Source organism: Canis lupus, chromosome 20, assembly GCF_011100685.1.
Source record: "Canis lupus familiaris isolate Mischka breed German Shepherd chromosome 20, alternate assembly UU_Cfam_GSD_1.0, whole genome shotgun sequence".
NCBI classification, from domain to species: Eukaryota; Metazoa; Chordata; class Mammalia; order Carnivora; family Canidae; genus Canis; species Canis lupus.
In genome coordinates this window covers 40,601,292-40,626,776 of record NC_049241.1, presented here as the reverse complement: position 1 = coordinate 40,626,776, position 25,485 = coordinate 40,601,292, and the positions used below count along the sequence as shown (strand labels likewise).

General features: G+C 39.7%; 1 protein-coding gene across 4 annotated transcripts in view; it reads left to right on the top strand.

Annotated features, from left to right (window-relative positions):
* The window catches only part of ARIH2 (ariadne RBR E3 ubiquitin protein ligase 2), a 52,013-nt gene that overhangs the window by 11,659 nt on the left and 14,869 nt on the right, over positions 1 to 25,485 (top strand). For 3 of the 4 annotated variants that reach the window (XM_038566506.1, XM_038566507.1, XM_038566508.1), the window contains exon 4: positions 21,618 to 21,685. In XM_038566506.1, coding sequence (XP_038422434.1) covers positions 21,618 to 21,685 — 68 coding nt within the window. Of the gene's footprint in view, positions 1 to 10,069; positions 10,116 to 21,617; positions 21,686 to 25,485 lie in introns of all 4 variants that reach the window. The other variant, XM_038566509.1, reaches the window with a different exon arrangement.

Below are 25,485 nucleotides of genomic sequence, written 5' to 3'. Positions count from 1 at the left end.
TATCATAGGAACCATGTGTGATCAAGGGGTGATTTTATTTTAAGATTTATTTTAGAGAGAGAAAGAGAGAGCACAAACAGGGAGAGGGGCAAAGAGAGAGGGAGAGAATCCCAAGCAGACTCCCTGCCTAGCTGACTACACAGACCTCAACTCCATGACCCCAAGATCACCACCCAAGCTGAAATCAAAAGTTGGCTGATCAACCAGCTGAGCCACCTAGGCACCCCCTCAAGGGGTGATTTTAATCTACATTTGTGTTCTAATCCTGAACTTATTTATATTTAACCTTTTATTGTTGAGCTGTTACTATGGTACTTAAAGAAAAAATATCTTTCATAATTCCATTAACCTAAAATAAAAGTTTTGTTCCTTGCTTAGAATCCTTCAGGTCTTACCCATATTCATACATAATATTACTGTGCTTCAATTCATTCAACCAATATTTATTGAGCTCTTATTATGTGGTAGGCACTGGAAAAATAGCATCGAACAACATAGATGGTCCCTGCCCTAGTTGATGTTACATTCTAATAATTGTTATGTACATGTATTTTTATATTCTGCTTTTTTCTTATATGTAGGCATGCCTCAGAAATCTTGCAGGTTGGGTTTCAAGACCACTGTAATAAAGCAAATATCACAATAAAGCAAGTCAAATGAATTTTTTTGTTTTCCAGTGCATATAGAAGTTATGTTTACACTATACCGTAGTCTAAGTATGCAGTAGTATTGTGTCTATAAAATAGTGTGAATACCTTAATTAAAAAATATCTTATTAAAAAGAAAAAAAATACCTTATTGCTAAAAAATGCTAACCATTACCTGAGCTTTCAGTGAGTTGTAGTTAACTTGTCATAGATCACTATAACAAGTATAATAATAATGAAAAAATTTGAAGTATGGCAGGAGTTACCAAAATGTGACACAGAGACCTGAAGTAAAGCAAATGCTAGTAGAAAAGTGGTACCAGTAGAGTTACTTGATGCAGAGTTACCACAAATCTTCGACTTATTAAAAAATACAGTATCTGCAAAGTACAATGAATGAAATGAGGTATGCCTGTATTTCAAGTATTTCCCCATTTTTACTTCATTCTCATAAATCACTTTAAATGGCTGAATATCAAACCATATTACTGAGGCATAATTTGCTCAAACTTTCACCATTGGGCATTTAGGTAAGTACTTATGTGTTGCAGTTCTTGGGGACTGGTTGTATTGCTATGAACATGAATGTGGCCTTTTTATCTGTGGGGCCTTGGCCAGAGCCTGGGCTAGTGATCAGATGGTTGGGCTCCATTCCCTTTTTTTGCCATTTAATATAGTGTGACCTTGGGCAAGTTCCTCAACATCTGTAAGATTCAATTTTCTCATCTGTAAAATGATAATACCTCTTTCACAGCATTAAATGAGATAATGTAAAGTGCCTGGTGCATGAAACAAATGGTCATGGTAGAGGCAGGGCAGGTACAGATCAGTGGGATAGTTACTTTCACGTTTGCTGTGATTCCTTAGAACACATCAGAATTGTGCATTTTCAATTATAGGGTAAAAGCCACATTGAAGAAGGTTCTAGGTGATATATTGCTGATGATGTCTCTGAGTATGCATGTGGTAGATGGATCATGTACTTTGGATTTTATTTATTTAGTTAGTTAGTTAGTTGCCTTTATTGGAAGCCTCTGGTTCCTTTTTCCTGGGTCCCACTAATAAGAAAAGTAAAAATAGCACAAAATGAATTTTGAATTGGAACCAGGAAAAGAATGCAGGGGAGCATAGTACCTGTCTGTTATTTCTACATTTTTGGTTGACTGCAGTGTTTGATCTTGGGCCTGCATTGACAGCACTAATTAATGAAGTACTTGGTTGATTTTGGAGTTCTTATTATTTGGGCATCTCCTTACTTTTCTTCAACTTGTGCTCTGTTCCATTCCCCCTCACCCCCATTTTTTTTACTTTAGCCTTTCCCCTGCTGCCTTAGGAAAAGTTTGAGATTAGATTTCTCTGCCTGAAAGAGGGAAGTGTTAAGGAAAGATTTGAGACAGGTACAGAGTGAAATACAGGAAGCTTCTCATCTTGTTCTTCCTAAGATGTGTTTGCCCTGTGGCTTGATTACTCAAATTGACATGAATTGTCAGAATATGAAGCTTATGTTGTGTTCCCTTTTTTTGAACTGTCATGAAGCTTTATACACATGAAATGGTTTTACTGTGAAAACCACAAGTTATCAACCATAGACAGAAAAATGCAAGGAAAGTGAGCAAAAGGTTGGTTTGGAGAGTTTAGAACAGAGCTGTTCTTACAGACATGAACAAAGAGTGGTCTCCATCTGGGAAAGTTGCTCTCTTTGACTAGCAATTTCGTTCTTGGCCAGTACATGCTCTACCCATTCTCATTCCTTTTATCCCTTATTTTAGGCTCTCCCCATCGTTTTGTAGAATCTGTAGATTCTGCCTTGGCTCCTTTTACAAGAAATAACTCCAATGCCATCAAACTTAGCTTCCTGGATTCTCTGTCTTGATTGGTGATACCACCATTCACCAAGCTGGAAGCTGAGGATCTCCCCCGACTCCCTTTTCCCACAAAGCCTTCCCTGTTCCCTTGGCAGAGTTGGACATTCCTGTCTCTGTACTACTCTGTGCATATTTCTTGCTGTGTATTTATGCTGATTAGAAACTGGGATATCTGGATGGCTCTGTGGTTAAGCGTCTGCCTTCATCTCAAGGTGTGATCCTGGAGGCTCAGGATCAAGTCCCACATCAGCTCCCTGCATGGAGTCTGCTTCTCCCTCTGCCTGTGTCTCTGCTTCTCTCTCTCTGTGTCTCTCTCATGAATAAATAAATAAAATTAAAAAAAAAAAAAAACAACTGTTGTTTGTAAGCCAGGGTTTAAACTCTTTGACAGTTGCTTGTTGTTGATCTAAGCTAGGTTTATAAATGCAAAAGTTGAGAATTTAATCCCAGACCTCTATTTCTGTATTCTCCCATTTGTAAATAGAAGGTATACTGGTCAAAGGACTTCCATGAAGCTGAGTGAATTCTAAACAGAGACAGTATATACCTCGTAGATGTGTGGTTTCCAGCTTAGTGTGCATCTTAGAATTAGTTTTGTCAATTTTGATACAGAAACCTGAACTTCGGGATCCCTGGGTGGCACAGCGGTTTGGCGCCTGCCTTTGGCCCAGGGCGCGATCCTGGAGACCCGGGATCGAATCCCACGTCGGGCTCCCTGCATGGAGCCTGCTTCTCCCTCTGCCTGTGTCTCTGCCTCTCTGTCTCTCTCTGTGTAACTATCATGAATAAATAAATAAAATCTTTAAAAAAAAAAAAAAAAAGAAACCTGAACTTCATGCAGACATAATAAAACAAAATCTTCAGAGGCAAGGTAAGAAATTATACATTATATTCATGTGGAGAATTCATGTGGAAGTGCAAAAGAATTGTGAAACAATTATTAAAGCGAGGAGGAAAGAGTGTGTCCTTTCTTTGGCTGCTGAAACGATGTGTCCAATGTTCAGAGCGTACTGGTTTCATGACTGGAGTGGGATTAGGATAAAGACACCCACGTATACTGGCAAGTTGGATAGGTTTCCTGTATTTTTTTTCCTGTAATATTTTTGATGTCTAACGGTAACTTTCTATGTAATTGGTTATCGAGATAAAAGCGGGTTCTTTGGTCCATGTTGATAATGAGTAGCCGTAAAAATGACTAATAATATCTGCAATCATAAATACAATGTGAATGTTTTAAAAGTTTTGAATTTTATGATCTAGAACACATCAGACCTTTTTTTGAAGGTGTGTTAACATTGGCTTCTGCTGCAAGATGGTTGGCTCCCCTCACATACCTTTGTCCCCCCTCCATTTGTCTTTGTTTGTTTGATATTCAGATGTCTGTAACGGTTTTATTTGCAACAGCCAAAAACTGGTAACAACCCAAATATCCACAAACAGATGAATAAACAAATAGTGGCATGCCTATTAAACAACATATCTCTCAGCAGTATAAAAAGTGAATGGCTCATAAGCCTCATTGGTAAATCCCAAAATAGTATGCTGCATGAGGGAAAAGAGTAAATATTTTATGATTTATTTATTTTTTTTATGATTTCAGTCATAAAATTCTAGAAAATGAAAACCCATTGTGAAGTAAAGTGAATCAGTGAGACGCCTGGTTGAGTGTCTGTCTTTGGGTCAGGGCGTGGTCCTAGGGTTCTGGGATGAGTCCCGCATCGGACTCCCTGTGGGGAGCCTGCTTCTCCCTCTGCCTATGTCTCTGCCTCAATCTCTGTCTCTCATGGATAAATAAATAAAATCTTAAAAAAAAAAAAAAAAAAAAAGGTAGGGCAGCCCAGGTGGCTCAGCAGTTTAGCACCGCCTTCAGCCCAATGATCCTGGAGACCCGGGATCTCGAGTCCCACATCGGGCTGCCTGCATGGAGCCCGCTTCTCCCTCTGCTTGTGTCTCTGCCTCTCTCTCTCTCTCTCTCTCTCTCCTCTCTGTGTTTCTCATGAATAAATAAATAAAATCTTAAAAAAAAAAAAAAGTAAATCAGTGGTTGGAGAGTTGGGGAAGGCACAGAGAGATTATGAAGAGCATGAGGTAAATTTAGAGGTAGTTTTCGATTTTGAAATATGAAAATGAAAGTAAAGGTGTATGTATTCATGTTATAAACTCATAACACAACAAAGAGAGTAGGTTGAGGTGACTGGCATGTGAGGACCTTACACACAGGAGCCAGTTTGTCCAGCAGATCTTTGAAGAGATTGTGGGCTCTGATTTGACTGGCAAAGGCTGGAAGAGATAAATGAATTGTAAATCAGGGGATTAATTAAAGATTTCTTTTTTTTTTTTTAAGATTTTATTTATTCATGAGACACAGAGAGAGAGAGGGGCAGAGACATAGGCAGAGAGAGAAACAGGCTCCATGCAGGGAACCTGACATGGGACTTGATCCCAGAACTCCAGGATCACACCCTGAGCCAAACGTAGACACTCAACCACTGAGCCACCCCGTTGTCCCAAATTAAAGGTTTCTATATAAAATAGTCAACCATGCCCTCACTGGGTTTCTAGGCAAATAATCTGCTTATTTTTGAGACATAGCATAACCCGGAGAGAAAGAGGGCCCTAAGAGAGTGTGAGATTGGACTGACTTCATTGATCACTTTGAGGACTCTTGCGTCTTATTTATAAGCTTCCTCTAATTAAGCACCCTAAAAATAAAAGCCTGTCAGTTGACAGATTTTGTCCACATACAGAGTTAGGATTCATTTTCCTGACACCTCCTCCCCTTTTAAAATTGTAATATTCACATAAAATTAACCATGTTAAAGTTGAAATTCGAGATGCCTGGGTGGCTCAGTGGTTGAGGATCTGCCTTTGGCACAGGTTGTGATTGAGTCCCACATTGGGCTCCACACGGGGAGCCTGCTTCTCCCCCTGCCTATGTCTCTGCTTCTCTCTGTGTGTCGCTCATGAATAAATAGATAAAATATTTTTAAAAATTAAAAAAAATAAAGTTGAAATTCAGTGGCATTTACTACATTTACAGTGTGCAACCATAATCTCCATCAAGTTCCAGAGCATGTTCATTACCCAAAAGGAAACCTGGTACCCATTAAACAGTTCTTTCCCAATCTCCCCAGCACCAGGCAACCACTAATCTGCTTTTTGTCTCTATGGATTTACCTATTCCGAATATGTCACATAAAGGGATTCATGCAGTATGTGATCTTTTGTGTCTGGGTGTTTTCACTTAGCATGATGTTTTTGAGGTTCATCGAAGTTACAGCATTTATCCCTACTTCATTCCCCCTCTTTTTGGTGACCCTTTGTTTTTAACCAAGAATCACCAGACATTTGAGGAAAACATGCAGAGTGGAAGAGAAATAGGAAAAATTGATCTGAGTTGAAACAGACCAGTAGATGATTTTGCTTGTTTTTAAAAGCACACTATTTAGTATTATTCAAGAAGATACAGCATGCATCAAACAATCAGAGATGCCATCTGGAAGAAAATGTCAAAATAAAAAAGCTCACGGAGACAAATTATACGTTTGCCAAGTTAAAAAATATTCTGTAGATCAGAAGATAAACTCAAGAAAATCTCAATATAAAGCCAAAATACAGCCAAAAATTGATACAGAAGAAAGAGACATAGAGGATCCATCCAGAGATCATAATCTACCAGAATTTTAGGGAAGTGAAAACAAAAAATTGAAAGGAAGGAAATATTTAAAAGTATAATAAGAAAATTTCCTGGGCAGCCCAGGTGGCTCAGTGGTTTAGTGCTGCCTTCAGCCGGGGCGTGATCCTGGAGTCCTGGGATCAAGTCCCACATCAGGCTCTCTGCACGGAGCCTGCTTCTCCCTCTGCCTGTGTCTCTGCCTCTCTCTCTGTGTCTCTCATGAATAAATAAATAAAATCTTAAAAAAAAATTTCCAGAATCTAAAGAGGAGCATTCTTCATTTTGAAAGATTGTACCCATTGCCCAGAAGAATAAAGACCCACTGCTGGAATTGTCACTGTGAAATTTCAGAAAAACAAGAATAGAAGAAAACCCTGAAAGTTTCCATAAAGATACACTGGGTCTTCTAAAACAAATGGTTTCAGATGTGTCATCCTCAACAATGACAATCAGAAGGCCATGGAGCAGCAGTCGTCCAAGTCCTGAGAGAGAATGATTTTGAACCTAGAATTCTGTTATAGCAAAATACACTTGTTTTCAGATGTACAGGGACTCCCGAAATTTCCTCTCCTTATACCTTTTCTGAAGCAGTTACTTGCAGATGAAAAATCAAAAAAGAAAATATTCAAGAAATGGTTGAACTAACCTAATAGTGCAATGAAAAGTATCATGTTGGGACACCTGGGTGGCTCAGTGGTTGGGCGTCTGCCTTGGGCTCAGATTCTGATCCCATGATCCAGGATCAAGTCCCTCATCCGGCTCCCCAAAGGGAGCCTGCTTCTCCCTCTGCCTGTGTCTCTGCTTCTCTCTCCATGTCTCTCATGAATAAATAAATAAAATATATATCTTTTAAAGTATCGTGTTACCTGTACAACAGGAACTCTGTTTTACCCTAGAAAGTAGCCAAGCCAAATTTGAACACAGGTTTGGTGGGATCCAAGAAAAATTTATTCAGGAATAAGAATGAGTAGATTCCAAGCAATAGATAAAATAGAGAAGCTGGAAGATAGTTGGAATACAGTGAAGAAACCATTACAGAGTTGTAAAGAACTCTTTACAAGGGGCGAGGGAATTAGAATTCCTATGCAAGGCAGAAAAATTCTGTGCAAAAAATTGTAAGCCAAATATAAATCAAACACATAAGTGGCACAAAGTATAAATGATTGGTGGCGACTTAATAGAGATAATATATTTGTACCTAATGTGTGAATATCCTTCTTTGAATGGCCCAAGGATGGTGACTTTGGAAACACAAGGAGGAAAATGCAGTTCCGGTCCTGTAAACGATATTTTAAAGTTGCAAAGGTAACTGAAGGAACTGAAAATAGTAATTTAAATATAGAAAGGTTGGGGCTGAGAAGGGGGAGGTAGGGAGTAGTATAAGTAAACTAAATCTGCTAGAGAATTATGGGTATGCTTAATGATGATGACAACCAAAACCGGTAGAGATTTCTCCTGGGTAGGAAGACTGGGAACCTGGGGAGGAATGGGGTTGCAGGTATTGTTCCTTTTCATCAAAGTGCTTTTTATGAACCATTTGATTTTCTTTGTTCATTGGTAATTGGGATAGATTAAGAACTTGTTGATTCCCAATAAACAAGTGTTTCCTGAGTGTCTTCTGTTGTTTTAACTTTTAGATAGATGCTGAGAGCTAAGGAAAAAATAGTTTGACCTCTACCATAACATAATTTTAAGATCTCTTTGCCTTTAGTTTCTGCTACTTCTTTTTTTAGAATGGTGAGAGAGGAGATATAAGAAATCTTTTTCTACTTCTGTTTCATATTTTCTAATATATCCACTAAGTGTACCACTTTATCTTGATCTGTTGAAAAACTTAAAGTAGCTTCTTCAGACTTCAGCCTGAGCTCCTTCCTGTTTCCCCTCTCCCTAACTCATATTTTTGTCTCCTCAATGTACTGTAAGCATCTCTGCCCTTCAGAACTCTCTACAAACTCTCAGAAGACCTCTTGTCCTTTCGTTTTTTATTTTTTATATTTTTTAACCTTCCTCACAGGAGCTATATCTGGCCTCTTCCTGCATCACCTGAATGCTTGAAAGATCTTGATGTCCTCTCTGGGTTCTGGAGGAGAATGTGGGTGTGCAGTGACAGAGGATAGTGTTAGCATGTAGGACTTAGTACTGGTGCTGGCATTGTTCCAGTTGCTTGGGTATGGCAGAGAAGGGAAATTATTTCAAATCTCTGTCCTCAAGGGGCTTCCATTTCTGATGGAATTATAAGAAAGGTTATAAAAATAGCATTAATGTTTTAAACATAGCTAAGGCCAGCAATCTGTAGCTGTTTTTGAAATATATTCTTGGAGTCTATGGCTCTACAGTAAGATATGCTAGCCTCTGAGATACCCTCTAGGGAAGAGTGGGAACATGAATGGTAGTGCCAAGATAGTATTTGGTATTCCCTCTTATTATGCCTCTTCACAGTAGCAGTAGTTACAAGAGGCAGAGCATTATTTGAAATCTTTTTTTTTTTTTAAGATTTTATTTATTTATTCATAGAGACACAGAGAGAAAGACAGAGACACAGGCAGAGGGAGAAGGAGGCTCCATGCAGAGAGCCTGACTGACTCGATCCAGGGTCTCTAGGATCATGCCCCCAGCTGCAGGCGGCGCTAAACTGCGGCGCTACCGGGGCTGCCCTGAAATCATTTTTGGACAAGATGGGCTGTGGCTGCATGAACATGGTAGATTTGGCTTTTAATCCTAGTATATGCAGTTCATTGGATGTCAGCTCCTGTCTGCATTTCTTTGGGTTGTGGTTATTGGATATGGCCTTGGTTCACAAAAAATGGTGGTCATTCTGCTTGTATGGCACCCCCTGGAAAACTCTCAGAATTCTAGTAGGGGCTTAACCAGTCTTGTACTAACTGCTTTCTAGAGGTTTTTCATTAAAATGTACACCCTAAAAGATAGGCTGGGATTTACTGCATGATAATGTAGCAGGTAATGGATAGATGAGGTACGGATAGAGTAGACTGGGCCATGAGTTGATGTTGGAGCTGGGTTACAGGTACAAGGTTTTCATCATACTCTTCATTTTTGTAGATGCTTGGAATTTTTCATAGTAAAAAAGTACCCTCATGGTCAAGGATGATGGCTCATATTTTTGCTTTATTGCATTTTGCATAAATAACTTTTTATTTAGTGAGGTCTTTGGGGGTTTTGTATTTATTTTAATGATTGGAGACAGAACTGAGTTAAGGTTAGACTGGAGAGAAACCTTCAGATTTTTTTAAAGCATGAATACCATGGGTACCTCTATTACAAGTCAGCCTTCCTTTCACAGAGGCCTGTAAAGAAAAAGTGAAAGGAAGAATTGTCATCAGGAGCCAGAGAGCTGACCTCGTAGAAGCTGAGAATATGTAGATAAGAAGTATGGGAGAAAGGAAGGCCCATCACTTAAATTAGACTGTAGGGGTGAGCCTTGCCTAAGGTCAGAGACCTGGTACACCCCACTATCACCACTACTGCTGCTGATTTTGTCCCATTCTAGGGTGATGTTCACCTACTCCTTTGTCTCTGTGCTTTAACCTTGTTTCTTCCTCTTATCCCTTTAGTACCTTCTCACCCCACCCCCTACCCTCCAAGACCTGAATTCATCCATCTTGATCTCCATAGGCTAGCTTTCCTATATCATGTCCCCTTCTACCTTAGACCCAGAAGCTCACCCACAATTCACTCCTTTCCTTCATCTCTGCTGTTTAGTGAATTACCATTAGTGTTTATTAACAAATGTGATTGGACCACGAAGTGGCTTAACACAGGCTGAGGCATCGAGACCCAATCGTGTAGCCTTAAAAATTTTCAGGCAGTTGGCAAGTAAGAATTCTAAATAAAAATTGAAACTACCACCTGTATTTTTTCAGGCCGTTGATGCTCACTGCCATCAGCTGCATCCTCCCTATGGCACTGGTAAGTGTGGGAAGGGCTGGTGACAGTTTTGGTGGGCTGCTGGATTTCTTTTTTCTGGGGGAAAGATCTATTTGCAAGCTGTGTTATTAACTTGTCCCCAAGGGCTGGACAGCTTGAACCAGCTGTAGGAGACTAAAAAGAGGAAGAAGCAACTGACCATGCTTAGAGGTTTTCTTGGGCAACTGTTGTCCATAGCAGAGTCTATTCACTGTGTACCTTGGTCCTTACATAAAATTAGCACATTCTATGCATTATTTTGAGTAATAAACATACTATCCAAGTGCTCTGGGATGTCAAGTAGTAACTGTTAAATACCTGAAACTTAAAACATTTTTTCCAAAGGTGGCTCTTGGCTGTGTATTAGAAAGGATCCAAAATGTTGTGTGTACTTATCATTTCCTTCAGTAGCAAGGTTTATCTCGCTCTGGTATTTTAAGTTCTTCGTGGTCAGGAGATCAAGAAATGTTTGTTCCAATGATTAATATAAAATTCTGATAGAGACAAAGAAATTTGTGGCTCTCATTTACTAACAGACTTGAGGTGGACTTGGGGACCTGTGGTTTTAAAAATCATTTTTACCACAGTCTGCTTTCTGCTTAGGGACCTAATGGAGAAAATATAGACAGTAAGGTTGAAACGTAGGATGAGACAGCAAGTCACAGAATTGCTGAAATATAAGCTGATAACCATATTGCTGCTGGAATTACCTTATCTGAAGTCTTGAAATCCTGCTGCTGTCTCCTTGTAATGAGTGGGTTGGAGGCCATGCAGATTCAGAAGTTTTATCTTGTCAAGGTAGTCTCTGCTCTAAGTAACAGTTGGATGTTTACATTATTTCATCTCTCTAGTCTCTGAAGCCCTTAGAATATGGAAGGAGGTGCCCCCAGAATAATAAAATGCAGAGGTAGTAGACTTGTGTACTAATAACCAGTGAGGAGCTCCTTGCTGGTAACAGTGGCTAAAGAATTAATACACGCTTTATTATGTCCCTGTGAGAAAATCTTAGCATCACTAGTGCATATTCTGGATTTCCCACTGGTCCCCACTTCCCATCCCCCAAGCCCTACTTAGGAATTAGGGATAGAATTATATGGCACACTTACTGCATTGTTTATAAGAAAGAGAAAGGAGAACTTGATGCCCCAGCATCCATCTACTCCTTTAGGTATCTATGTACAGATGGGAACTACTGAACATGTTTTGAGGGCCTGTTTCAGGGAAATAATTTTTAAGCATCTGTCCCAAACATAGATTGTAGAAGATGACCAAATATTTTTGCCTGCAGCCTTGGGGCAATACTGATGACCAGAAGCAAAGTCCTTTCCAACATGGATGTAGCTAAGGGCTTCCTAAAATGCAGAACTAAAAACCATTTGAGGGTGTTGGGATTATAAATGCAATGGCAAAACAAAGCCAGATTGGGTTGGCAATGCAGAGCAATGTTTAAAATGACAACAGAGAGTGATCCCACTGTTTTTTCAAGCTGGAAGGAAAGCTCCCCGGAGGCTCCTGACCCCTTTGTTGGTCAGGTTTGAGGGTACAAAGAAAGAGGAGAAAAAGGCAAGGAAGATAGGCTCCCTTGGCCTCTGCTCTTATCACATCTTTGACTCTGGACTACCATAGACTTGAGGGCATCCTTCAGTCTTTGATAAACTTTATACCACTATTTGCCCTCCCTTCCCTACCTTGATCAATCACATTCCCTTCCCCAGCTCCCAGGAAAAATAGAGAGAGGAGTTCTTACCTTTGGGGCTCAGGTTCACACCTACCAAGACTTAAGCAGGACTGTGATGACTCAAAGACAGGCCTGAGAGCTGTGCTTTGTGAACAGCAACATTGAGGGAGCTGAAAGACTAGGAGCAGAGCATCTAGTGGAACACTAAGGCTTGGTCTGGGAGGTGGAGAGAGAGAGCCAGAGAGTGTTGTAAAGTTATTAGCAGTATGGACCTATGTGGAAGTTTTATCTGTTTATGCAGTAATTCACATTGTATGATCATTTAACCTTTGGTCAAAACTATGTTAAAACTCCAAGGGGAATTTTTCATTTCAAGGAGTAAGTAAAAGGTCAGAGTGACTATTTGATACAGTAGCATAAAGGTCAACCTTTTCTTGTGACATTTGTTTATGCAAGTTATTATAATTACATTAAATTTGACAAACTTTTCCCTCCTGACTTCTTTTCTGAAAAATTAAAACATGCAAAGAAGTTTAAGGATTTGTGGACATCCAAATTCCTACTATCAAGGTTATACAATTGCTAACCTTTTGCTACATGTGCTTTGCTATGTATCTAGCCATCAACCGATTTTATTTTTATATAGATTCATTGAAGTATTATTTACATTCCATTACATTCATCCATTTTAAAGTGTACCATTAGATGAATTTTAGTAAGTTTATGCAGCTGTAACCATCACAATAATCTGAGTTACAGAACATTTTCATCATCTGGAAAGTTCCCTTGTGTTCATTAGTCCCTACTCACAGCCCCAAGCAACTGGAGATCATCTTTCTTCCTCTATGGTTTTACCTTTTCTAGAAACTTCATATAAATAAAATTGTACGATATGTAGTCTTTTGTATCTGGCTTCTTTCACTGAGCATAATGTTTTGAGTTTCATCCATGTGGTATTACATGTCAGTAGTGCTTTCCTTTTTATTGCTGAAGGGGTTTTCCTTTGTATGAATATATTTTGTTTATGCATTCATTCATCAGTTGATGGACATTGGGTTGTTTCTAGTTTGGGCCTATTATGAAATATGCTGCCATGACCATTCATGTCCAGGGCTTTAAATGGACATATGTTTTCATTTCTCTTGGATAGATATCTAAGAGTGGGATTGCTAGGTTGTATGGTAAGCATGTGTTTAATGTTTTAAGAAACTGCCAAACTGTTTTCCAAGGTGACTACTATTTTACATTCTTTCCAGCATTATATAAGGGTTCCAGTTTTTCCACAATCCTTACTAGAACTTGATATTGACGGTCCTTCGGATTATATTCATTCTAGAGACTGTGAAGTGGTATCTTGTAGTTTTAATTTGCATTTCCTTTATGACTGGTGATGTTGAGGATCTTTTGCTTATTTACTGTTCATACTTTTTTCAGGTAAAGTGTTCAAATCTTTGGCTCATTTTTAAAAGTTGAGTTGTCTTCTTTGAGTTCCGTGAGTTCTTTATAGATTCTGTATTAAGTCCTTTATCAGATATATGATTTGTAATTATTTTCTCCTACTCTGGAGTGTCCTTTCCATTTTCTTAATGTCTTTGGAGAATAAAAGTTTAATTCTAATAAAGTCCAGTCTGTCGATTTTTTTCTTTTAAAGATTGTGCTTTCATTATTGTATCTAAGAAATCTGCAACCAAGTTTGCAGAGATTTTATCTTCTAGAAGTGTTATAGTTTTTAGTTTTACATTTAAATGTATGGGCTATTTTGAGTTAACTTTTGCGGGCTATGAAGTGTCTAAGTTCTGTGGTTTGTTTTTGTATAATGATGTTCCATTATTCCAGAACCATTTGTTGAATGTTGCCTTTACTGACTTCCTTGGCACCTCTGTTTAAAATTAATCCTAAATGTCTGAGATTACTTCTGGATTTTATTCTTTTTTATTGGTATCTGTTTCTAAGCCTGTTTATACTTCACGGTCTTGATTACCGTAGCTTCATAGTTATGAAGTCAGATTGAATTAAGTCCTTCAACTTTGTTCTTCTCTTTCAAGAAGGCTTGAAATATTCTGGACCTTTTACCTTCCACAGATTTTAGGATCAACTTTTAATTTGTGCCCTCTGTCCCCAAAAACCCTGCTTCGATTTTGATTAATTCTGATTTCTGTGTTCAGTCTGGAGCTATGTTGTTCAGTCTGGTGGCTATGACCCCATGTAGCCACTGGGCATTTGAAATGTGGCCAGTTTGAATTGGTATAATTCTAAAATATACAGTGTACTTTGAAGACTTACATGAAAAAAAGATGTGAAATAAAATAAAAGTGAAATAAAAGTTCATGAATAATTTTCGTGATTACATGTTAAAATAATATATTTTATTTATTTATTTTTAAAAGATTTTATTTATTCATGAGAGATACAGAGAGAGAGAGGGGCAGAGACACAGGTAGAGGGAGAAGCAGGCTCCATGCAGGGAGCCCAATGCGGGACTCAATCCCAGGACCCTGGGATCACACTCTGAGCTGAAGGCAGGTGCTCAACCACTGAGTCACCCAGGCGTCCCTAAAATAATATTTTAGATGTATTAGTCTAATTAATATATATTATTAAAACACATTTCACCTGTTTTAAATTTTAGCTTTCATTTGTTTGCTGCTGTATAGAAACACTTGACTTTGTATTTTGTTATTTTACTAAATTCATTTATTCTAGTCGTAGATTTGTACATTGATTTAGAATTTTCGGAGTAAACAGTCATTTTATCTAGGAATAGAGACAGATTTGCTTCTTGTTTTTCCAATCTTTTATTAATATCTTTTATATCTTTTTTTTTCCCCCTTTGCCTTATTGCCCTGGCTAGTGCCTCTAATATAATGTTAAATGGTGAGAGTAGTCATCTGTACCATTTTCCTGATAGTAGCATTCACTGTTTCATCATTGAATACAATGCTTTTCATAGGTGCCCTCTATCAGATTCAGGCAATTCACGTTTTGTCCTGATTTGCTGGGAATTTTTTCCTGAATGAATATTGAATTTTGTCAAATGGGTTTTCTGTGACTGAAATTATAATTTTCCCACTTTTATTTTGTTAATTTAGTGAATTACAATAGGAGCTTTCAAATGTTAAATCAGCTATCCATTCCTGGGATAAATGTCACTTCATATCATATATTGTCCTTTTTCTATATTTCTGGATTTAACTTGTTAAAATATTTGGATTGATTTTTGTGTCAATGTTCATAAAGGATACTGGTCTGTAATTTTCTTTCTGTTATATTTTTGTCAGATTTTTGTATCCAGGGTATGTTAGTCTCATAAAATAAATTTGGAAGAAGTATTGCTTTCCCTTTTCTGAGCTACTGAAAGTGTTTGTGTGAGATTAGTGTTGTTAGAGTTCACCAGTAAAAATTTATGGGATGGAATTGTGTGAGAAAATTTTTGATCATGAATTCCATGTCTTTAATAGACATAAAGTTAGTTACTCAGTTTATCTTTTCCATTTTGTGCCAGTTTTGCTGATTATTTTTCAAGGAGCTTGTCAATTTCACCTAAGATACTAGATTTATCAAGGGATGCCTACATGGCTCAGCAGTTGAGGGTCTACCTTTGGCTCAGGACGTGATCCTGGAGTGCCCAGATCGAGTCCCACATTGGGCTCCCTGCATGGCGCCTGCTTCTCCCTCTGCCTGTGTCTCTGCTTCTCTCTCTCTGTCTCTCATGAATAAATAAATAAAATCTTTAAAAAAAAGATACTAGATTTATTAAAATTAGATTTTCTATAATAGTCTCTTATTTTACTTTTAGCACCTGTAGTATTTTACTTTTAGTATCACCAAGGTTTGTAGGGATAGTCCCTTTTTCACCCCCTTTATTGGTAATTTGTATTCTCTTTTTTCTTTAATTGTTATAGTTAAAGTTTTTTTTCAAATTTGTTGATCTTTTTAAAGAATTAACTTACAAGTTTTGTTGATCTTCAGTATTATTTGGGTTGAATTTTTAGTTATTTCTGTTTTTTTTCTCTATAATTTTTTCCTTTCACCTGCTTTGAGTTTAGTCGTCTTTTTCTAGTTTTTTTTTTTTTTTAAGATTTATTTATATGCAATAGAGAGAGAGCATGAACATGCACCTATGGGGGTGGGGAGGGTGGAGCAGAAAGAGAAAATCCTCAAGCAGACTCCTCCCAGAGCTCAGAGCCCAACATAGGGCTTCATCTGAAATAATGACCCGAGCTTGAGCCAAAACCAAGAGTCGAATGTATAACCAACTGAACACTCTACCCAGCCCCCCCCACACCTTTTTAAACATTTAATTTTATTGTCTTTGTCTAGTTTCTTTTTTTTTTTTTTTTTTTTAAATTTTTTATTTATTTATGATAGGCACACAGTGAGAGAGAGAGAGAGGCAGAGACACAGGCAGAGAGAGAAGCAGGCTCCATGCACCGGGAGCCTGACGTGGGATTCGATCCCGGGTCTCCAGGATCGCGCCCTGGGCCAAAGGCAGGCGCCAAACCGCTGCGCCACCCAGGGATCCCTTTTTTTTTTTTTTTTTTTTAAGATTTTTTTTTTTTAATTTTTTTATTTATTTATGATAGTCACACACACAGAGAGAGAGAGATTGGCAGAGACATAGGCAGAGGGAGAAGCAGGCTCCATGCACCGGGAGCCCGACGTGGGATTCGATCCCGGGTCTCCAGGATCGCGCCCTTGGCCAAAGGCAGGCGCCAAACCGCTGCGCCACCCAGGGATCCCTTTTTTTTTTTTTTTTTTTAAGATTTTGTTTATGAGGGGCGGGGGAGAGCAAGTGAGCACACATTTGAGCACAGAAAGGGAGAATCAGACTCTCCACTGAGCAGAGAGCCTGATGTGGGGCTTGATCCCAGGACTCTGAGATCATGACCTGAACTAAAGGCCCACTGAGCTACCCAGGCACCCCTTTTTTCTAGTTTCTTAAGGGGACTTTATATCATTGATTTGTTTTTGTTTTGTTTTTTTTTCTAACATAAACATTTACAGTTGTAAATTTATCTCTGGCATCATGTTAGCAGTATCCCGCCAAGTTTTATTCTGTGGTATTTTCATTATCATTCAATTCAAAATATTTTCTAATTTCTCTTGTGATTTCCTCTATGACACATAGGTTATACAGAAGTATGTTCTTTGATGTCCAAGTATTTGCTAAAAAAATACTATTCCTTGGCAGAGAATAGTAAGCAAAATGCATGGGGGTGCTAGAATCACTTGGTTTGTTGCTAGAGTCCAGGACATAGGGATTTTGATGATTCTTACACTGAGGGCTTAAGGTTTGTTTAGTCAGTACTGGAAAACATTGATGGGTCTTAAACAGGATGGGAACTGATCTAGCAAGGATGTGAGAGCTCTCTGTAAGAGCTGTCTGGTATTATTACTTTTACATCAGGGTTTTGGGAAGGTGATGCTGAGGGTTATGGAGTTGAGGAGTCCAGACAACAGTACTGATAGGTTGTGGGTTTTTTTTTGTTTGTTTTTTTAAGATTTTATTTATTTATTCATGAGAAACAGAAGGAGGCAGAGACATAGGCAGAAGCAAAAGCAAAAGCAGTCTCCATGCAGGGAGCCTGACGCGGGACTCGATCCTGAGACTCCAGGATAGGCCCTGGGCTGAAGGTGGCGCTAAGCCACTGAGCCACCCAGGCTGCCCACTGATAGGTTGTTAATCTTGATCAAAACAGTCCAGCAAGGGCTCATCTTGATTCTGCTAAAAGATTCTGTTCTCCACAATTGAAAGCATACAGAAAAATGGAAGACTCCCCAGTTGTGAAGTATTGATTCAGAATGGGTTACTGAGCTCTCTGAGCATTAAATAGTAATGGTGTGAATAATCTGGGAATTCTTTCTTGAGAGAGTTCAGCTGCCTGCACTTTGAGAAAGACAGATTTTTATATTTAAAGTTTTATTTTATTTTTTTAAAGATTTTTATTTATTTATTCATGAGAGAGAGAGAGAGAGAGAGAGAGAGGCAGAGATACAGGCAGAGGGAGAAGCAGGCTCCATGCAGGGAGCCTGATGTGGGACTCGATCCTGGGACTCCAGATCAGGCCCTGGGCTGAAGGCAAACGCTAAACCACTGAGCCACCAGGGAGTCCCATATTTAATGTTTTAATATCATCCCCAAGGTGTGTCCTGGCCCTATTGTGGAAGATGGCTTAAATACTGGCACCCTTGCACCCTTAACCATGTGCCTTTTCTGCCCCCCAAATCACTATGTTTGCTTCCTCTGAGATACAGATGGGCACCTGTGCAGTCCGCTCTCTCTTGTGACCCCAAATCTGGGATAAGATGGCCTCTCTACTGAGACGACTATTTTTTTTAGCATAAATTCTTCTAGGTAAAAAAAAAAAAAATTCTTCTAGGTACTACTCCTCTACCCCTGTGCTGTTTTTGCCAGAGAGACTTTTGTGGTTTTTTTTTTTTTTTTTTTTTAAGATTTTTATTTATTTATTCATGAGAGACACACAGAGACAGAGACAAAGGCAGAGACACAGGCAGAGGGAGAAGCAGGCTCCATGCAGGGAGCCAGATGCGGGACTTGATCCTGCACCTCCAGCATCAGGCCCTGGGCTGTAGGTGACGCTAAACCACTGAGCCACCCGGGCTGCCCCGCCAGAGAGACTTTTGGAACCTAACTTCCCTGTAGATTGCCTGGCATCCATGATAGGGCGAGGCACAGTCACACTGAATTTTGCTTAAATTAATGGTCTCTGAGTTCCTTCAGGTTTATAATGGATTATTGAGGGAGAGTCCTTGATTTTCTGTGATATACTATGAATATAATGTGGGCCATTTTCAGACCACCATCTGTGATATGGGGATCACGGTAGTGCTTCCTGCAGAAGGCTGGTGGGAGGTACATATAGCTGATACATGTGTGCCTCTTTTTTAAAAAATATTTTATTTATTCATGAGAGACACAGGGGTGGGGGCAGACACACAGGCAAAGAGAGAAGCAGGCTCCATGCAGAGAGCCTGATGTGGGACTCGATCCCGGGTCTCTAGGATCAGGCCCTGGGCTGACGGTGGTGCTAAACCACTGAGCCACCCGGGCTGTCCACTTGTGTGCCTCTTGTATATATTGATGTATTTTTGGCTATTGGCATTGAAAGAATAGATTCATATCACTCCACTGTCAGTTTCCTAAAGTGGTAGATGTATCCTCTCCTCATATAATTTCTTTTCACTAAAATTCAACTCTGCTGGGATATATCTGAGTTTGTCATTAGTGGACTGGGAATCACTAATAAAATTTGTTTCAACAGAAGGCCATGTTTTCCATTGTGGGCTGCACCTGGTGTGTAAATTCTGAGGTTTTGTTGCTGTTGTTAGTGCTGTTCAAATCAAGGGATCAGACCAAGGTATTGTTAAAGTTCTGTTTCCTAAGGAAAGTTGAGGAATTACATTTTGAAAATCTACAGATTAAAGATATGATATCATTTAATGATTGACATCTATTGAGTGGCCAACCTCTGTCCAGTCCAATTCTAGGGTCTGTGGATCTGTGAGAGGCAGCCTGACTCCTGTTTTTAGCTCAAAGGCTCCACTTAAGCCATCTGTGGTGAGACAAGGGGGTGGCTGCTGGACATTGGACTCCTCTGGGTTTTCCAGGTGGTTTAGTACTACCTTTGATAGGACCTGGTAGCCAACGTATGCCAATATATTTAGAAGTCAGGATAGAAACTATGGAGGGCTGTTTTGGGCCTCATTAGGTAAGAGGTGATACAAGAGGCTCCAGTGAGGAGGTCATCCAAAACAATATCAATATCAGGTTAAAAAAAAAATTGTAGCCAGAAGCTACATCCAAACCAGTCATTTATCTTTAAACCATTTGTTTTGTTTCTTTATTTTGTGGTAGTGGTTTGCTGTGGATAGTTTGTTTTGTTTTGTTTTTTTTATGGCTATAGTTAGAAGAAATGTCATTATAATTCAGGAATCCAAGACCTAAAGTCTCCATGGTCCCCAACAAGAAAATACTATAACAACATGCGTGAATCAGATACCTGTTACCTTGCATGGAAGGGAAGTAGGGACCCCCATTCTTAGTGAAGTGTGTTGTCTTGAGACCTTGGTTTTCTCCAGATGTACCTCGGCTATAGGACAAAAAGGCACTCACTCACTGCATAGCCTTTGACACTGATTATGCACTGGAACATGCCCTTGTTTTGTAAGTGTGTACCTGTCTCCTTTCAGGAGTAACTTGAGCTTTAGGAGCAGGGATTACATGTTGATCACTGTGTCTTTCCCCCTGCCGTTCTTATCTGTGGACCAACTGTCTTACAGTTCCTCGGTAGCTCCTGTTTAAAGACTCAGTCCAGGGGTGCCTGGGTGGCTCAGATGGTTCGGTATCTGCCTTCTGCTTAGGTCATGATCTCAGGGTCCTGGGATCAAGATCCACATGGGCTCTTTGCTCAGTGGGGAGTCTGCTTCTCCCTCTCTCTCTATCCCTCTGCCTGCTGCTCTGCCTACTTGTGCATGTGCATGCTCGCTCTGTCAAATAAATAAAATCTTTGGGAAAAAAAAATGTAAAGATACGGTCCAGGGGGCAGAGTATCAAGGTTCTGTTTGTTCTCTTAGCTCCCTGGCCTGAAGTGTGTTCCTGTTTCTCCTTGATTCATTAGCACTCTAGTGCTATGCAGTGCTCTCTTAAGGAAGCCTGATCTAGACCTCCTAACACAACTCTATCTTCTGTGGCCCTACTCTAGTCTTGATAACCTGAGGGTGTTAATTTTTGTAACTGGTCTGTCCTCCCCATATTTTTTATTGAGAGAAAGAGCACATGTGCATGTCCATGCACGAGCTGGGGAGGGGCAGAGGGAGAGAGAATCCCAAGCAGACTCTAGGCCAGTGTGGAGCCCAATGCAGGGTTCTGTTTTACAACCCTGAGATCATGACCTAAGCTGAAATCAAGAGTCAGACACTTAACCAACTGAGCCACCCAGGTTCCCCAATCTGCTTCCCCTGTTAATAAGGTCTTGTGGCTATAACATGTACATGCTGTCTTAACTACTGGCTTCTTTAGCCTAACATTAAAATGTGAACTTTCTATGTCCATAAACTTCTATAACATCCTTTTCAATGACTGCATACTAAATCATTGTATGGATTTGTTGTATATTATTTAGCTAGTTCCTTTTTGTTGGACATTTAGGTTATTTTTAATTTTTTATTGTTATAAAAGATTGCAGTACACATATCTTCTATGATTTCCTGAAAAAAATTTACGGAAGTAGAGTTGCTAGCTCAAAGCACCTCCTGAGGCTCTTTGATAGCCACAACCAGTGTACTTTAAAATGTAGGGGCCACAAGGCTCTCCATAGGCTTTTAAATCATACTTGTAATCAGGACTCATTGGTTATCAGAAATATAGAGATCTTAAACAGGAATGTTTTGATTTGCTGGATTTATACAAGAAGTCCAAGCCTGGAGATTTTCTGTGAATAACAGGCCTAACTAGAGGTGCACTTCCCAGGTATGCTCTCTTATAGCAGCTTGCAGGAACATGGGCCACATTAGGGAGCACACAATTCTTTTGCTTCAATTGGATGCTGACTTGTTATTGTAGACAGGATGAGTTTTACCTAAGTTTCAAATCAAACTAATTTCTTGGAAGTGTCATTGATGACACTAAGATTGCCACTAAGATAATGAGTCTAAACTTAAAAGATGAAGCAGAGAAACCAAGAGGAGGAATTTGGAAATCAAGCCTAGTCCTGCTGTAGACATGAATATTTGCACTTCTCAAAATGTGGAGTTCTCTGAAAGAAACTACAATTGTAATTTGATTTTTTTTTCTTTCTTCTTTATAGGTATCTCATTCAGTTGCTAAACTTATATTAGTTAATTTCCACTGGCAAGTTGCAGAGATATTGGACAGGTAAGGAATTTGGGGGAAGAGGTGGCATTGCCTGTAGCTTCTTTCCCTGCCCATCCACCCAGTGGTGATTATTGTTCATGTTTTGGAGTATATCTCTGTAATGTGCATATTATTTATTTAAAACACTGGATCATATTTTATTTCCTTTTTTCCTCGATATATGGAGAACTTTTTTCTGTAATTACATCATATTCCTTCTATCTCAGTTTTTTTTTTTTTTTTTTAAGATTTTATTTATTTATTCATGAGAGACCCAGAGAAAGGCAGAGACATAGACAGAGGGAGAAGCAGGCTCCATGCAGGGAGCCCGATGTGGGACTCGATCCCGGGATTCCAGGATCACACCCTGAGCCAAAGGCAGACACTCAACTGCTGAGACACCCAGGCGTCCTTCTACCTCAGTTTTATTGCTGGCTCAGTATATCATCGTATAGATGTTCCATGCTTTTTCTAAACCCCTGTCTGTTCAGGCTTTTTTTTTTTTTTTTTTTAAGAATTGATTTATTTATTCATGAGAGACACAGGCAGAGACACAAGTAGAGGGAGAAGCAGGCTCCATCATGCAGGGAGCCCGATCCGGGACTAGATCCCAGGACCCCGGGATCACACCCTGAGCCGAAGGCAGATGCTAAACTGCTGAGCCACCCAGGCATCCCTTGTTCAGTTTTTTTTTTTTTTTTTTTTTTTGTTTTTTTTTTTAATTTTTATTTATTTATGATAGTCATAGAGAGAGAGAGAGAGAGGTGCAGAGACACAGGCAGAGGGAGAAGCAGGCTCCACGCACCGGGAGCCCGACGTGGGATTCGATCCCGGGTCTCCAGGATCACGCCCTGGGCCAAAGGCAGGCGCCAAACCGCTGCGCCACCCAGGGATCCCCTTGTTCAGTTTTTTTATGCCATTGTGAACTTGTGATCAGTGCCCTTCTAGATAACAGTTGCCAACATCTCCATTTGTTTCTTTTGAATAATATATCAAGTGAGGAATGCAACATACTTTTGAATATTACCTTCAGAAAAGATAGGCCAGCTTACCACCAGAACCAGACCTTTTGAGGCACAGGTTTGGAGTCTTAAGATGTCCTAGAAGTTGTCAGAAGGAGGGATTCATCCTCCCGCTGTGCCCTCTGGGAAGAGTCCCTATGCCCCACCAGAGGCATGTGCTTCTGTCTAGCATAGGATTTCTCATCCTCTGCACCCATGCCATTTTGAGTTAGATAATTCTTTGTTGTAAGGGCACTGTTATGTGAATTGTAGGAAGTTTGGCAGAATCTCTGGCAGGATCCATTTGAAAAGACGAAATCACAAAAATCAGCAAAAGACAGAACAAACATTTCATAGAAAAGAAAGCACAAACAGCCATTAACATAAAAAGATGCTCAACCTCCATGATAATCTGGGACACTGAAATTAGCACCCCAAGCCTTTGAAATAAAAAATGCCTCCAGACATTTCCAAATAACCCCTAGAGAACAAAATTGCCACTGGTGAGAATCACCCAGTCACCATCCCTCCCCTTTCATGTACCAGTGAGTCTTCCTTTTTATGGTGTGATCCATTTATCTGCAGAAGGTCATGCCTTTGCTTCTCCAGGCTAAACATAATGAATGGCTGTACCTGCTGGAGCAGCTCAGCCACTCAGGAAGGAGCAAATGTGCTCCTGATTTCACCAACTGCACTCTCACTCTCTATACCCAAGAGACAAGTACATTTAGATAGACTTCTAGGTGAACTTCTGCTGTTTGCACTGCTGTTTCTACTACCCAGAATTCTGGACCCATGTAGGTCCCAGCAATGGGGTATTTCTCACTGTCCAAACTTGGTAGCCTAACTTGGAAATGGACAAGATAGCTGAAGATACTAAGAATACTAGTGTGAGAAATAGGAATAAAAGCAGTTGAAGGGGGCAGCCCTGGTGGCTCAGCGGTTTAGTACCACCTTCAGTCCAGGGCGTGATCCTGGAGACCCAGGATCAGGTCCCGCATCAGGCTCCCCGCATGGAGCCTGCTCCTCCCTCTGCCTGTGTCTCTGCCTCTCTCTCTCCCTCTCTCTGTGTGTTTCCCATGAATGAATGAATAAATAAAATCTTTAAAAAAAAAAAAAAAAAAAAAAGCAGTTGAAGGAGGCATTCTGACTAGGGAGGAATAAGGAAGTCACATATATAAGACATTCTTCCCTGCTCAGATTCTTGCTTTCTGGGTAATGCATTTTCCTAGGTTTTGTGTGACACTTTTATTGCCACATGACAATTGTTTTTGTTTTTATTATTTTTAAAGATTATTTATTTTAGGAAGAGTGAAGGGTAGCAGGGGGAAGGGTAGGGGCGGGGCAGATTTCAAGCCGACTCCTCTTGTAGCCTGATGTGATGCTCTGTCCCAGGACCATGAGTTCATGATCTGGGTCAAGATAAGATCAAGAGTCGGACACTTAACTGAATGTTAAGTCTGACACTCAACTGAGCCACTCAGGCACCTCTGTTTTTATTTTTAAATCCATGTATCCCATATTTCATTCCAGAAAGGCATTATTTATTATGAAATGTTTCTTTTTCAAAAGTGTATGTATGTGTGTACACGTGTGTGATGTGTGTAGGTTTTAAAGAATGATAAAGCAAATATACTTAAGTGTCCACCCAAATAAGAAACCCTCTGACCTTTACTCAAAAGCCTCTCTGGTGGCAGTTTCTTCCTGGCCACACCCCCTTCCTTCCTCTCCAAAGCGACCAGTATCTTGAATTCAGTATTGATCATTTTCTTACTTATTCTTAAATTATATATCCTTTAGTTTTGTATGGTTTGTGTGGTTTTGTTTTTTGTTTTTAAATTTATTTATTCATGAGAGGCAGAGACGAGACATAAGTCAGGGGGAGAAGCAGGCTCTCTGCAAGGAGCCCGATACAGGACTCCATCCCAGGACCCCAGGATCATGACCTGAGCCGAAGGCAAACGCTCAACCACTGAGCCACCCAGGTGTCCTATGTTTTTGTTTTTTAAGTAGGCTCCATACCCAGCATGGAGCCCAACATGGGGCTTGAACTTAGGACCCTGAGATCAAGACCTGAGCTAAGAGTCAGATGTTTAATCAACTGAGCCATCCAGACAGCCCTAGTTTTGTATGTTTTTAGAACTTTACAGACATGGAATTGTGCTGTGTGTGTTCTTCAACTTTAAAATGAACAAGGCTACATTTTATGACATCCTATCCATATTCCTGTCAAAAACCATTTGTGAGTTTTAGTTTTTTTGCTGTTACAAATAATGCAGCTTGGGTAGCCTGGGTGACTCAGCGATTTAGCGCTGCCTTCAGCCCAGGGCATGATCCTGGAGACCTGGGATCGAGCCTGCTTCTCCCTCTGCCTGTGTCTCTGCCTCTCTTTCTCTCTGTGTCTCTCATGAATAAATAAAATCTTAAAAAAAAAAATGCAGCTCTGAAAACTCTTGTGCATGACTTCTAGGATCATATAAATTTTCTAGGGTTGAATATAGAAAGTAAGGGTGTGTCCCTTAGCTTTTACTAAATGGCAAAATGTTTCCAAAGTTATTGTACCACATTACATGCCCACCAGTGGTATATGAGTGTTCCTGGTACTGTCAAACTTGAAGTTTTACAATCTGGTTGGTATAAATGGGCATATAATTGTGTCCCCGATTATTATGGAGGTTGAGCATCTTTTCATGTTAGCGGCCATTTGTACTTTCTTTCTTGTGCAATGCTTGTTCTGTCTTTACCATTTTTTAATTGTCTTTCCAATGGGCTTGTCTTTTCAAATGGACTTGTAGGAAGTTTTATTTATTCTGAATATCA